The 14976-nt window shown below is 37.8% G+C and overlaps 1 protein-coding gene across 2 annotated transcripts in view; it reads left to right on the top strand.

The window, feature by feature from the left end:
* Positions 1-11006, top strand: part of LOC131048069 (cyclin-A1-4) — a 59193-nt gene extending 48187 nt beyond the window's left edge. The window contains exons 4-11 of one of the 2 annotated variants that reach the window (XM_057981920.2): positions 9014-9106; positions 9185-9318; positions 9433-9508; positions 9618-9694; positions 9848-9881; positions 9985-10119; positions 10220-10354; positions 10465-11006. In XM_057981920.2, coding sequence (XP_057837903.1) covers positions 9014-9106; positions 9185-9318; positions 9433-9508; positions 9618-9694; positions 9848-9881; positions 9985-10119; positions 10220-10354; positions 10465-10536 — 756 coding nt within the window. In that variant the 3' untranslated portion in view covers positions 10537-11006. Of the gene's footprint in view, positions 1-9013; positions 9107-9184; positions 9319-9432; positions 9509-9617; positions 9695-9847; positions 9882-9975; positions 10120-10219; positions 10355-10464 lie in introns of both variants that reach the window. The other variant, XM_057981919.2, reaches the window with a different exon arrangement.
* The last annotated feature ends 3970 nt before the right edge of the window (positions 11007-14976 follow it).

The raw sequence follows: 14976 nt of genomic DNA, 5'->3' as shown, positions 1-14976 counted from the left end.
CCTCTTTTTGTTTCGGATAGTTGGCGTCTTTGTGGTTTCTGGGTTCACACCACTTGCATTTAAACTTGGGTTGATATTTTGACCGCTTGACAGTCCTCCGCGAAGTGACCCCATTCATTACAATTTCGACACTGGATCATGGGCCTACCCTTCGCGTCGTACTGTATTCTCTTTCTTGGGGTGTTGTTATTGTTGTAGCCGTTATTATTCCATGGTACCCGCTAGGTGATGCGTTAGGATTGGCACTGGTTTTGAAGGTGTGGTCGGAGGGGTTGCTTGTTCCCCTTGTGCAAAGAACACTTGTATGCTTCTTGTCTTTAGGTTGTATGGGCATACCTTGATGGAATGTCCCAGTAGTTGAGAGATGTCGCATAATAGTTTCTTGGGGCAGGTTATCTTTGTGTGACATTCTACTTTACAATCGGTGCACCACATTTCTTTATTCTCCTTGGGGTTCTCCTTTTCGGCCTTCAATTCCTCATCATTCTCAACACATCCCGTCAGAGGGCTTGCACTGTTTTAGTTTCATCGTTGCTGTCACTCTCCTCCATACTCTCATCATCACTAGCTTTCTTCTTTCCTTTTGATGTTTTGTTTTCACTTTCAATGCCCATTGCCTAATTGTAAGCATCTGCATACGACGATGGGGGTACCACCTTCATTTTCTAACTCAGTGAGGGGATGAACCCTTTGATGAACCATTGTTTCTTTAGCCCATCGGCTGGTTGGTTTTCCATCTTACCCAACAATTCCTTGAGCCTACAATTGTAAGCTCGTACATTTTCATTTTTTCCTTGTTTGGCATTATAGATTTTCGCCACAATTTCATTGTCATCCCGCAAGAGTTTGAATTCCTCTTAGAATGCCTTCTTCAACCTATCCCACAAACTTGAGTGTCTTGCTTCCAATTCTGAATACCAATTGATCGCCACTCCCCTTAATGTTGTAGGGAATGACCTCAACCAGTAGTTTTTGTCATTTTGACCGCTTGCCAGCCAGATGGTTCCACATGTCTTGCAGTGTCTTACATGATCCTCCGATCTATTACCGGTGAACTTGGGAAGTTTCTACCTGTCCACAATTGAACTCGTCAAGGAGTCAAGATCATCCTCGAAAGGTGTGTACCGTGTGCCTAGGACTAGACTGGATTGCTTGTCTCTCGATGTTTTGGTGCTTAATTTGCACTCTACACGTCCACTGTCTACATCCTTTGCACCTTGGCTAGCTTCCTTGTTCTTGGATTTCTTCCTCCCCGAGGTCTTTGGCTCAGACCCTCGTATTCTTGGACCCTCTCTTATGGATAGTCTCTCAATGCGTCAAATTATGTTAAAAAATCTCGACAATCTCGCTTTGGAGGTCCCTCCCTTCGTTGTCTTCTTTGTCATGTACCGACTGTACAAACGAGCTACTTTTTATGTTGTTGGCCCCTTCTTCTGTCACTGAGTGTACAGATTGATTATTTGCCTGGTTGGCGAGGTCCTTGTTTACTTCGTCTGGGAGTGGTAGGTTCCTAGTAACTTCCTCCCACTCACTCCATGTACGCGGTCTCTACCTCTCTCGATTACGGCTTCGACTGATGCTTCTGCTCTTGCTCCTTGCCGAACTCTGGGGCTCCTCAACTATTCTTCGTAATCGTTTCCGTCTGTCACTTTGTTCCTTGCAATATGCTTCCTTTCATTATTTGGTTGTAGGGGCATTAATTGCTAGGGGTACGACGTCTACTCATATCCCTCTCTTCTTCCTCCCTACGGTATCTCTCTTCGTATCATTGCAGTATTTGTTGCCGATGGTGCTCTTGATTGTTGTTCTCATGCAGGTTTTGGAGGGCAATGAGGTTATGTGCCAACAACCTTGTAGTCAAGAAAGGAGACGATTGACAACGCTATTCATAGTTAGGGCATCCCTTACAACACTCTTGGGGACCTTGTTTTCCCGAGTCTCGTCGAATGTATTGGTTGACGACACCTCCCACAAGTACATCAAGTCCTGTGTCAACTCGTCCTGCCTTGAATTGTCCTCTTCCTCAGATGAATTTGGTTGTTCAATCGGTTGGCACATTATCCGCCATCCTGCCTGTCACCATTCTTGGTCACTCTTAGATCTCTAGGTTTGAATCGGTAGTGATGCCAAAATGTTTACTCCCAAAGGGAACGTGATTGATTACACAGAGTAAATGAAATACAAAAACATAACATACTAGAAATGATACCAATTAACAAAATTCAACACAACACATGGCATAAAGATTTATTCTTTATTATCAAGTGTAATTTGTACATTCCTATATCCTTCCTAATACAACACTAAGAGAATCTATTGTGTCTGACAATTGGTTCAGCTTGCCAAGTATGGTTTTAGTCCAAAATATGATGAGTAAAAGTTGGAAATTGTGGTTTAAAGTATGATTTTATTTTGTGGAGTTATGATATTATATAAGTAAATTTTATTATTGGATCGATTTGGATCCATTCTCTCGGCATTATGGCCAATTGAATATATTATGATTGTTTGTGAATATGGCGATGTAAATATGATAATTTGATGTGCATTGAGAATTGTTGGGCTCAATTGATGGAAGCATTTGGTCTTGCATATTGGTATTCTTATCATTTGATTCTATGTTTTGGATTTCTTCAAGCCTTGGGAGGGTAGTAGAGTCAATGATGGGATGGCTCCCAATGCCACTTGGCCCAAAGTGGTAGGTAGGCAATCACGTTGGGGGTTTTCTTAATCAAGTGATAACATAATAAAACAATGGGGTAAAACGCTAATAAGATAATTGTATTCCTCAAGCATGCAATGAGCATTGTTATGAGGCTATGGGTGTCCTGAGAAGGCATGCCTACACATGGAGCTTAGAGAGACATGCTCGCTCATGTAGCGGTAGTACTTGCATGCTCATCATTCTCATCTGTATTAGAGAATGTTTGATTCCGCGTGACTCATCCCTTCGAGCTACGCGATGACGGTCCCTGCTCTTGTTCTCTATGTACCTAGCCCTGTAGATTTGAGTAGCACCTAGAAATGATAGTGCTTCTTTATGGATTCCTTATATGTTGGCCATTGGGCATTCTTATCTCTTTGGTGATTGATTGATGTGTTGGTTCGTACTTGATGCTTGGGTGTTGATTCTCCTTGTTGAGCACATTCTTACTTGTCTGCATTTTGGATTGCTTGAGTGTATGGCTCTCCCTCTCTATTAGTATTTGATGTTGTGTTATGGTTGTTGTTGGATGAGATGTCAAGTTGTGTGCATGCCCCATGTGTGCTCTTTTGTGAGCCTATTAGTCTCCTTGCATATGTGTATGACTGTTTGAGCCATGTGACTATCTCCCCTAGCACAGTGGGGTGGACCTAAGGGTTCCACATGGTTGGGTGGCGTTGCCAACCACCGTTAGGGACCGAAGGATTTGGATCGTGAGTGGCTTGAAGAGTTCTTCCTCCTTCCTCAACACTTGTTCTTCTTCTTCTCTCATTTCTTGTGTGTTGTAATCATTGTATAATGGTATCAAGCATTGTAATCATGGATGATTTGTATGTTGATTGCTCCTAGAGGAGTTGAGTGTAATTTGTAACTTAATATAATGAATGGATGTATCTTTACGTGGACCTGTGTTGGAACCGACCACCAAGCATGATCTTGTATACTTCTCGTTTCATGGTATTTTATATGGTTATTATAGAAACACTTCCATTGGTGCTTTAAAATGAACACAGATGTGTCTCTTATAGTTTCAAAGGTTTATGTAGTCTTGTCCTTCATTGGGCATGAGTTCTTGACCGATTTAGAATGGTTTGACCTATTAGGAGCCAGTCTAGGCTCGTTTGGAGCACTTAGATAGGTGTGCTTAAGGTCCAATTGTGGTTTCTAGTTCTATTGGACTTTGCCTTGACTTGTAGGTGCAATCCGGTGACTCGAAGTTACTCTTTTTGTCTCAATTCTGCACCTTTTCATTGAATCTCTTGTCTCAGGTGTCCTAGAGATATTTTGTCTTCACCAAGGGGTTTAGGGTGTTCAAGGCTTTGTACAGTCCAATTGAGAAGCTCTCTGGTTTTGGATGAATGCGCAACTCAGGCATGTCAGTGTGGATGCTTGTGTTGGAAGAGGACACCAATGCGTTGCACTAGTGTTCTTCTAGTGAGCTAGTGTCTAGATGTGACACTAGTTTCAGAACTGGAAGCCCATGCATTGCTGCTCGGTCTAGAGATGCGGTCTAGAGCTAGGGGTGTTGGATTAACCCCGTTTTAGATGTGTTGTGAAGGTAGCGATGTCAGGGAACCCTTAGAGGGGTCTTGATTAATTTTTGAGTGAGTTTGGATAGTGTTGGGGGTGTCCATTTGCAACTAAGGTTTCACCGGAGCCTATCCGTGACACCTAGGACATAATAGTTTGCCCTGTTTGTTGTATCGAGCTTGGCAACTTTGGGGATGGTCATGTGTGGCCCTAAACACCTCGTAGATCTTGTTTTAGGGTTTGGGAGACCTTTCCTTTTGTTTGTTTGTAGTTTGAAGTGTTAGTCTTTTGCATGTGTGATGTCAGTTATCGATAGTTTGAGCTTATCTTGAGGTTTGAGCGTTATTCTTGTAATATTATGCATGATGACACTTTATTACAAAGAAAAAAAATATTTTCATGCATTCCTTGTGTATTTAGCTCTTATCATCTAGGGTTCTTTGGCGGGGCGTTACAAATCAATAATGCACCTTTTGGTTTCTCAACTCCTTGGCATGAAATGGTGGTCACCACTATATTGGAAAAATAAAAATAAAATGTAGACATCACTCAAATCAATTAGGGATTCTTGGATTGAAATAGGAGTGTTATCATTTCTGATGGATGGAAAGTTTGCAAAAAATGACCTTTAATAAATATTGTTGTAGTGGCAATGGTTTTGAAGGCGGTTTATTGTGAGGGACAAGTATAGGATGCAAAGTTCATTTCTGAAATCCTCATTGAGTCCATAGAGATGGTGGGTCTTGTAAATGTCGTCCAAGTCATTATGGACAAAATGGAAAATTGTAGGGTAGTAGGTACTTTGGTCGAGGAAAGGTATGCAAACATGTTTTTGCACACCATGGATCGTACACCCTCTTCACTTGGTGATGCAACCAATTAGCACTTAATAGAGTGGGTGAAGGCTATATACATGAGGGGGAGGAGATCCAAATGTTTGTGACAAGCCATCATACGTCACAAGGCATTAGCAACACTTTTATTGAATTTGGAATGAAGGAAATTTAATTAATGTCATGCTTATTTATATTTTAATGTGTTATTATTTTATTTTTTACACAACATTAGGTTGTTGAGGTCTGATTCACATCATACATTATCATTTTGAGATGGCTTCTGAAGGTTCGAGTGGCATTGGTCGCCATGGTCATTAGCCAACAATGGAGTATTTGGAAGAAAACAAATTCAAAGAGAGTGTAGAAGGTCAAGTCATTGATCCTAGATGACGATTGGTGGGCTCATGTGGACTATGTTTTGAGTTTCATTGAGCTATCATGAGTATGATCGAGTTTGTTGATAGAGATTGACCATGTTTGGGAGAAATCTATGATGGCATTGACTCCATTATGGAAAAAATAAAGGTCAATAGCACAAAAGAGAATGAACTGTAAGAAACATTAGTTATAAGTGTAGAAAAAATCATTCATCATTGCTGGAACAAGATGAAGACACCATTTCATCTCCTTTCATATGCATTATCCCTCAAATAATATAGCATAGAGATACTTTTCTTTTTGCTAGGGAGAACTGCAACATATAGAGATAGCAAGGTTGCTAATTGGTACACTTTGGCATTCCAAAAAATCTTGTCAAATCTAGAAATTTTAGATAATGTTAGGAAAGAGTTTGGTACGTTCATCTAGGACATGGACATAGTATTTGTGCCCTTTGAGAACAATACAAGGAAGGTGCTTATACATGGTGGTATCTCCATGGGCAAGATTTTTTGTTTCTCTAGCCTCTTGCAATCAAGATTCTATCACAAGCAAGCATTTTTATTTATTTTTAGTTTTTTAATATTTGTAGACTTTAGTACTTACAATATTTAATTATTTTTCTTTTATTTAATTTTAAATTGTATTGGTTTTCCAATTTCAATAGGTTGTAAGTTCTTAGGTTGAATGGAATTGGAATACATACTCCTTTGTCCACTTAGTGAAATACATACTCCTCTGTCCACTTAGTGAAGCATAATAGATTGACTTTAAAAAAAGTAGAAGACTTGGTTTATATCCATTCCAATTTGCGTTTGCTATCACATAAGGAAGCTAACTACAAGGGGCAACCAAGAGGTTGGGCATAACCTTTGACTGTACCAACTTGGATGCATCTATTATAGAGCTTGCTAGAGTCAATATAGATGATGAGGAGGCTCTTACAGATGATGTACCTAGTGAGAGTGGCATTCTATTTGCTTGTGATTCAAGTGATGTTGAATCAAACGATGACCTTGATGTAGACCCTTTTGATGAAGATTGAAGACCAATATACAAGTTTTTGATTGTATTTATTTCAAATTTTGTAATTGTAATGAATTTCTTTTGTATCATCCTAGACATATATGATATAACATAATATTGAACATTTTAACTATCAACTGACATTTATCTTTATCACTACCATTGATGAATGATGGAGTATCATACTATCAAATATATATTATAGGGCTGTGACCTAACATACCCAAACGTGTTGTACTCAAGTGTTTTTAATTTATTTTTGCCATTGCAGCATACACCCTTGTACCAGAACTGGCAACTAAGGTGTAAATAAATTGCCTCTTGCACTGTCTTGATATTTTTCATTCTATTCTTTTTAGATTTCTTCTTCCAATTTTTCTTTTTTCCACAATTTGCTTTTTCTCCCCCAAATTTGCCTGTTTTTATTTTGGTATACTTTTTTGCCATAAAATGGGCAAACTCTCATGCCATTTCTGTTTCTGGCTATCTATATGCAAGTGATAAACTCTTCATCCTAAATGTGATGGATGTAGACTTTATATTGTTAGAAGGTGAACCCTAGATATTTTACTTTTGGAAAGTCAATTTCAAGACTTTTCTCCAATATTTTTGGAATAGGTTCTTTCACCTCAAACACATCCTTTTATCCTTCAGCTACAGGTGCTAAGGGTTATGGTCCTGTTGGTGTCTGTTTTATCATCTACCAAACATTAGAATAAGATACCCGAAGGTATTCTATCCTCTCCTGAAAAATCATTACTGATTCCAAGGTCTATATGTGCAAACAAGCGACTTTAGTGGGATAGCTTCTCGGGTAGTGTTTGTTGGTGTTGGAAATAAGCAACACCCAGACCAACGATGGATTGGTCCAAGAGGGGCCAGTAGCTCAGTGGTACAACACTCCAACAACGTATGGAAGGTCCTAGGTTCGAGTCCTAGTTGGTCCATGTCTCAACATGGTATCAGAGCCAAGTCTAGGCTAGGAGCCCCAAGCACACGAGAGGTGTGGCTTAAGGGGGGGTGTTGGTGTTGGAAATAAGCCACACCCGGATCGACGATGGACTAGTCCAAGAGGGGCCAATAGCTCAGTGGTAGAGCACTCCAGCAGTGTATGGAAGGTCCTAGGTTCGAGTCCTAGTTGGTCCATGTCTCAACAGTGTTTGCTGAAAATCTCAAGGGGGACTTACGTTTATGAATGTCTTTTCAAGTTTCTAGACTTAGATAGATTTATCAATTTTAGGCTCTTTCTTTTTTTGGATTTAGACTTTCAAAAAGGGAAAAAGGGATAGGGTTTCAGAAAGCTGATCACTGTTTGATCTCTGCCATTCATTATTTTCTGAAAAACTATATAAGGCTACCTCCTCTCATTTGGAGAGTGTGAGGTTTTTGATATATTGTTGCGTGAAGGTCATATTTTCAAATAATATATTGCATGTGCGCTTTCTCTTAAGGCTTTGTAATCTCTGTTGTTTGAGTGATTAGCATGGTTTCAATTTCCTCGACACTTTAGTTAAAGTTAATTTAGATTTGCTTTCATGTTGTTAGAATTGAATGAAGGATTTGATAAGTGTTAATTGATGGTGTATCTCTGCTCATACTTTTGGTGAATGGATGATTTCCATCTCACTGTGCAAAGTTAGTCTGAGCCTATCCTCTGTGCATGCCAACATTCCGATCATAAGCACAACCCGTTGAAGATTGCACCCGCTTTGTGTAGTTGTTCTTAGTGTGGCGAAGCAAAGTGCGGTTCCTCGAGAGCACCCAGTTAATATCGTCTCCAAAATTCGTAGGATTGGATCAGCTTTCTGAAACCCTATCCATTTTTCCCTTTTTGAAAGTCTAAATCCCGGAAAATCCAAAAAAAGAAAGAGCCTAAAATTGATAAATCTATCTAAGTCCAGAAGCTTGGAAAGACATTCATAAACGTAAGTCTCCCTTGAGATTTTCAGCAAACACTACCCGAGTAGCTATCCCACTAAAGTCGCTTGTTCGCACATATAGACCTTGGAATCAGTAATGATTTTTTAGGAGAGGATAGAATACCTTCGGGTATCTTATTCTAATGTTTGGTAGATGATAAAACAAACACCAACAGGTCCGTATGTCAGTAACCACACCTTTACAAATGAGTAGGGGAATAAGAAATTTCTAGATCAGTTTCGACAAAGAATTCATGAACTTGTTCTTTTCTGCATTGTATGTTTTTTCTACACTGATTTCAATTATTTTTTTCGGGAGTAATACTTTTTCTTGCTTGACAGAAAACATAATATCTAGAAGAAATTTTTATCTGTCTTCTCTAATCAAATGGAAGCTGGAAATATATGTTACAATTCTGCGTGCTTTTTTGGTCAAATAGTAGCTATTTTAATAGAAGCAGGGCCAATCACAAACTTCCTAAAGATCTGTTGCACCATATGATTTTCTAATTCAATAATTGGAATTTTACTGCAACTACTTTTAGCCTCTTTCTTTACTTTTTTCTTGAGTATTTGGAAAGGATTACGTCAATTGACGTAATTGAATTTCTCTCTGCCAGAAGAAGAGAAGGCCAAGAACGGACTACATGGAGGTGGTTCAGCAAGATATGAACAATAGCATGAGAGGAATTTTGATAGACTGGCTTGTTGAGGTTAATATTTCTTCCATTTCTCTTTCATAGCGCCGCCAAATTGCTGCCTAAAATATTTGTTCATATCTGAAACTGCAGGTTGCAGAAGAATATAAACTTGTTCCTGAGACTCTATATTTGACTGTAGCCTATATAGATCGGTATCTTTCTTCTGAAGTTGTAAGCAGGCAAAGGTTACAATTGCTTGGCATTTCCTGCATGTTGATTGCATCGTAAGAGACAGTTCTTTCATCATAATTTCAAATGTTGTGTCATTTGAATATATGATTCAACTGATTCAGCTTTGCAGTTCCTGGTCATGGTTATTTCTTTCTATTTTTGCTCAGAAAGCATGAGGAGATATGCCCTCCCCAGGTCGAGGAATTCTGCTACATTACTGACAATACGTATTTCCGGGATGAGGTTTGAAGAATTTGTTTCAGTATAATCTCTGCATTTATACATGCATATTTGTTTACATATTTGCTCTGAAAAATGTAAATTTTTTATTTTTTATTATTATTATATACAGGTGCTGAGAATGGAAAGACAAATTCTGGGTCAGCTACATTTCGAGCTTAGTGTTCCAACAACTAAGAGTTTCCTTGGGTGTGCCTATAATGATATTTTTAAAAATAGCACAAGGATTTTTTTCCATTACTAAATACAGTTCTTGTATTCTCTAGGATGTTCTTGTGATATATGCATAGGTTATGAAGTATTTGCTAATTGCTAACCTTTTGATTCCTTTTATGTGATAAGGCGTTTTATACGATCAGCTCAGGTTTGTAACAAGGTATACAATACTATTCACTGCTGCATGATATTTGTAAGTGACGCATATCCTTGTTCAATTATGAATTTATTCTTACTCTTTTTTACATGTCTAGTCCTTGCAGCTTGAGTTCTTAGCAAACTATCTTGCAGAGTTGACACTCTTGGAGTATAGTTTCCTGCAGTACTTGCCATCTTTAATAGCTGCTTCTGTTGTGTTTCTATCGAAGTTCACTTTGGATCTGACCACAAGACCATGGGTAAGTTAATTTAAAAACTAGATTGGGTCAGGTAATTTCTAATGTCTTTAAGTTCAAGCTCTAATGGTATCCTGAATTTGTTGTCTATTACTTTGTCTAGAATGCTACTCTGCAATATTATACTCGGTATCGTGCATCCGAGTTATGTGATTGTGTGAAACAGTTGCATGAACTACAATGCAATACAAAGAACTGTAGCCTTTCTGCAATTAGGGACAAATACTGTCAGCACAAGGTAACTGCAATTTCTTCATATAAGCTTTGAGCTTACATTGATTAAATTTTTGTGAAATTTGGTTTTCATCTTATCAATTTGTGACATAAGAAAATGTCTATTTCTTGCAGTTCAAATGTGTGTCAACTCTGGTTCCTCCAGTCGTAATTCATTCAGATCTATTTGTTGACGTTGATGGCTAGGCTGCATTGGCTAAGTAAAATGCTTCTGGGATAATGGATATTGGCAATATCTGATACACTGTTCATGATTTGTCTAAGACTGACATGTCTGGGAAACAAAATGCCGATGAAGCCACCACAACAATATGGCTGGTAGAGTGCTGGAATGTCCTCACATTATTAATGTTCACTCCTGCATTTAAATTTCTTCAGTGGCTTCTGTATCATCTTGTAATTAGATTTTAAGACAACATAGTATGTTTCTAGCCGATGTTTGGAATTGCATATAATTTCATCTCTGAGATAATTAGTGATGAAAGCTCTGAATCATCATTCTGTTCTCAATTTTGCTATGATGAATTGCCAGAATACCATTGCACTATTAATTTGTATTGATCAGCTTGTTACAAAAATGTGACACGCTTTTGGTGAAATCTAGAATGGAGTTTCTATCTTCTGAGACAATTGAGGAAATATCTTTTGCGCATTCATTTTTGAATATGGTACAGAATTTTTTTATACCTTCTCGTGTGCTCCCTTGGGATACTTATTAATGGTGGATTTAACAAACTTATTAAACTCTGATTTATGGAAGAGTCATGCCAATGCAGTTGAAGAGGTATAAATTTTGTTTATTCTTTGATGGTGACCATTTATTTAAAAGTATACTCTAAAATGTAGTCAATAGTCTAGATAAGATGAGTTGTCTACATGGGTATACACTATCATACTCATATAAGGGCATTGTAAATGTAAGGTGCAATCCATCTTGAAGATATATTGGCCTAGCGTGAATATTCTTTCAACAAGAACATCTTGAGAGAAGCAGAGACCTACATGTTCTTGTTAGTCCAGGTTTGGTTGATGCGTTTTACTTATAAGAGGGTACTCATGGTTGCAGTGAGAATGAAAACTTTGCATACCCCAATAAGTTTTGAACCTATGGTCTCTAATTTTAGCATTTGATATGGAAACTTTTATTCAAGGGTTTAAAGTAACTTGCATAAAAGCTAATTCTCTAGTAGCAATCTATTTCTTGCTATCCTTTACCCTTTTATTTAAAATAGACACCTGATTCTCTTTTTTTTTGTGTATACATTGGTCAGACTATTGGTCTTTCACTGGTTGCAAGGATGGACTGATTGCTTGGTGATGTGGTTGAGTCCGTGAGTCATTGGGAACACACGTGCTTGAATCTTGGGCCTTTCTTAAATAGAACTCAATGATTGCAATCAAACAAACTCAATGCATCTCCACTGAAATATAAGAGCTGTGACATGCAATGGTCATTGTAGCATATTTAGTTAAAAGGGATGACATGGCCACCAATCAGGCTTCCATGAATGTCATTAGCATGGTGAATAGCAAGATGCATAATGCCTCACTCTTATTAGGAGCTCAACACGATTATTTGCAGTGGTTCTAGTAGCCCATCAAACTATTTAAGCTAATATCAATTGTATATTTTCTTGTGTTGAGAAACAAACACTATAGCTGCATTTGACAGTAGGGAACTTTACATTATTTGATTGGCTATCTATTAGCTGAGTTATACTCCTGGAATGGTATGTGCCATAGAAGTCAAAACACATGGCTGGTTGATGGCACACCTAATTTGCTTCTTACAACTGTCTTTTCAACCCTAAAGTGCCTTGTCACCCCATTATAGTGGACTGCTTGAATCAATCCTTCAATACCCTTGAGAATACATATGTATTCTATGTGGCATAGAAGTCCATCTCGTAGATGGTAGTCAGGAACATGTTGCTTGACTCATCTTTTGATACATGTAATAGAAATCACTATCTTTGACAAATCATTCATGTCTCCTATTTTTTGGAGTCATGGATAATCACGAGTGCTGTAATTGGAGTTGTTGGCAATATTGTCATTGATGTTATAGAGAGAAGAATACGTTGTTGATCAGAGAAATCACTGGGGTTATACTGGGCCACTAATTGGGGTTATAATGGCTAAAGGCCAGTAATCGAGGTCCAAAAACCAAGCCAATCTAGAGCAAATCATACCATGTTGATGAATTAATGATGGTCAATAGGCAAATTTATGATCATAGATGCACAGCATCATGACATGCAAGACAGTTAATGATTGCCGACTTCAGTTATTGCAGTCATTTAAGAGATGAAAATAATCAGCTATTACTGAATAAGGAGCAGCCACTTATATCATTTAAAAGGAAAGTGATTCACTTGAAGCAATGATTATTATGTTTGTGAAAGGCAGGAATTAAGGATCGCCAAGGTCATGCTATATATGGCGGCGCTGTTTTGTTTATGAACAACTTTATATGATGGCTGACTTGCAATTTATGGCATCTACATTGGGCTTTAAATAGATCTAGAATAAATAAATTTGTGCATGCTTAGCGAGGCTGGCCTCCCCCAACTGTGGTCACCAATTTCTTGTAGCTTTTAAAATAAAATATATATATTCACAAGAGGGCTGACCCCTTGACATGAGTGCATATCTTTGCAAGCAAATAAAATAAATAAAAATTAATTAATGCTGTTTTGGGTCGACCTCCTTGAAAAGTCACCCTTCTTGGGTGAAAAGTTGTAGTTGGCAAGGTATAAAAGATAAATTTGAGATTAGAGAAACAAGCAATTGATGAATATCTTTCAGATTTCATAGCAGATGTAAGAGCAGAAAGTTATACTTCAAGAGCAGATTTCAAGATAGGTTATGAGTAGAGTATAAGGAAGTTTATGGCATGTCTAAAAGCAAAATCATGGCAGAACTATGAGCATAAATATTGAAGATTATATTGCATATTATATTTATGAGCATAAATATTAAGGCAGATTTGTGAGCAAGAAAAAGTGCAAATTTGGGAACAGATATTAAGGCAGATTCGTGAAGAGGTTTATGCAGAGTTAAGAAGAAAAATATATGAATGTGATTACATCAAATTTGTAAAGAGGAAGAAGAGTGTGCAAAGAAAAATTAGATGTCCATTTGTTGAAGAAGCAACATCCTCAAGGTGGATTTGGAAGTTGGTGCTTCCCAAAAGAAAAGATTTGTATCTCTTGCTGAGTCGACGCTCAGTGATGGGGATTGGTGTCTCCATTGGGTTAGTGCCTACGAATCTTCAAGAGGGGTTTGATGTCTCTTGTGGATTGGTGCTTACGAATCTTCAAGAGAAGATTGGTGTCTTTTGTGGGTTGGTGCTTACAAAATTTGTAAGAAGGTATTATACATGCAATATTTTATCGTGGTTTTCTCATGCAAGGGTTTCCACATAAATCATGTGTTTGTCTTGTGTTCCTTATTGCTAAATCTTAAGTGCATGTTATTGTTGTGGATGATTAAGTTTTGAAATATTATTGTTGTGGTTAATTAGGTTTCGAGAAAGTAAAAGATTGTTGTTATACTGATTCAATTGCACACCCCCCCCTCTCAGTATAACCGAGTGCTCTTTAGGAGTTAGACTTAAGTAGTTAATAACTTGGTGGACACTTCCCTTGTGTTAGATATTGAAGACATTGAGGAAGAAATGTCTTAGATAGATAGACCTCCTATGATGAAAATCATTTTGCAACTTGTTGTGGATCTATTTGAATTACAAAGGCTTGTGATTTGTGTAGATGATTGTCTTTTTGGCCTAAAATGTCATTCTTGCATTGCTTGTTTTTTTGCACAATAGAGTAAGGTTTGTCGTAGGACTCATGCCTACTCACTATGTCAGAAAGTCACACTCCAAGGCATTTGTTATTTGTATGAAATAAATCTTGTATATATTGAAGGACATTGACTAGTGTTGAGCAAAGTCTACTTCAACTATTCAAGTGTCTAAATGAACTTGGCTTTTGTTTCTCCTTATGCCATTTGATTTAGGGACCATGTGAAGTGGGATCATCCATGCATAAAAAAATTAGTAGAAGATGAGTAGGTCCAAAAAGCTTTTATGTTCACAAGTGTTTAGGGCTGACTAGTGTTTGACGACTTGTATCTTTTTAGGTCAATCAATACCTTGTTTATGTAAATGTATCCTAAATGTTGGATCCTCCATATGTTGCAAGAACAATTCTACATATTAATGTATAACACATTTTGTATGGTGTTAGGGACTTGTTAACCTTGTTACATATGCTCCTCCATGTGTTATATTAGATACGGATGTGATGCAAAAGCATCACAAGGATCACATAATCAACATCAACAAACTATCTTTAGTTTTATTTTATTTTTCTTTGGAAATAAAGATCCATCACTTCTCATGGGAGTGTGCCTTGGATGTTTTCTCTCTAGGAAAACTTCCATATTAAAATTTGCATTTATTAAGTAAAGGGGGCGTCATGTGTTTGGGAACCCCCCACTTATAGGGAATAATTAGATTCCCCTCTTGAGCCACTTGAAATTTTTTGTTAGAGACCATGACAACTCATTGTGAGGGTGATTGCTATGAGATAACATTAAATGGAGAGAGACTTGTAAGGCTTT

Source organism: Cryptomeria japonica, chromosome 6 (assembly GCF_030272615.1).
Source record: "Cryptomeria japonica chromosome 6, Sugi_1.0, whole genome shotgun sequence".
Classification (NCBI taxonomy): Eukaryota; Viridiplantae; Streptophyta; class Pinopsida; order Cupressales; family Cupressaceae; genus Cryptomeria; species Cryptomeria japonica.
Note: the sequence above shows the minus strand (reverse complement) of the source record. Positions and strands in the feature narration are given on the sequence as shown.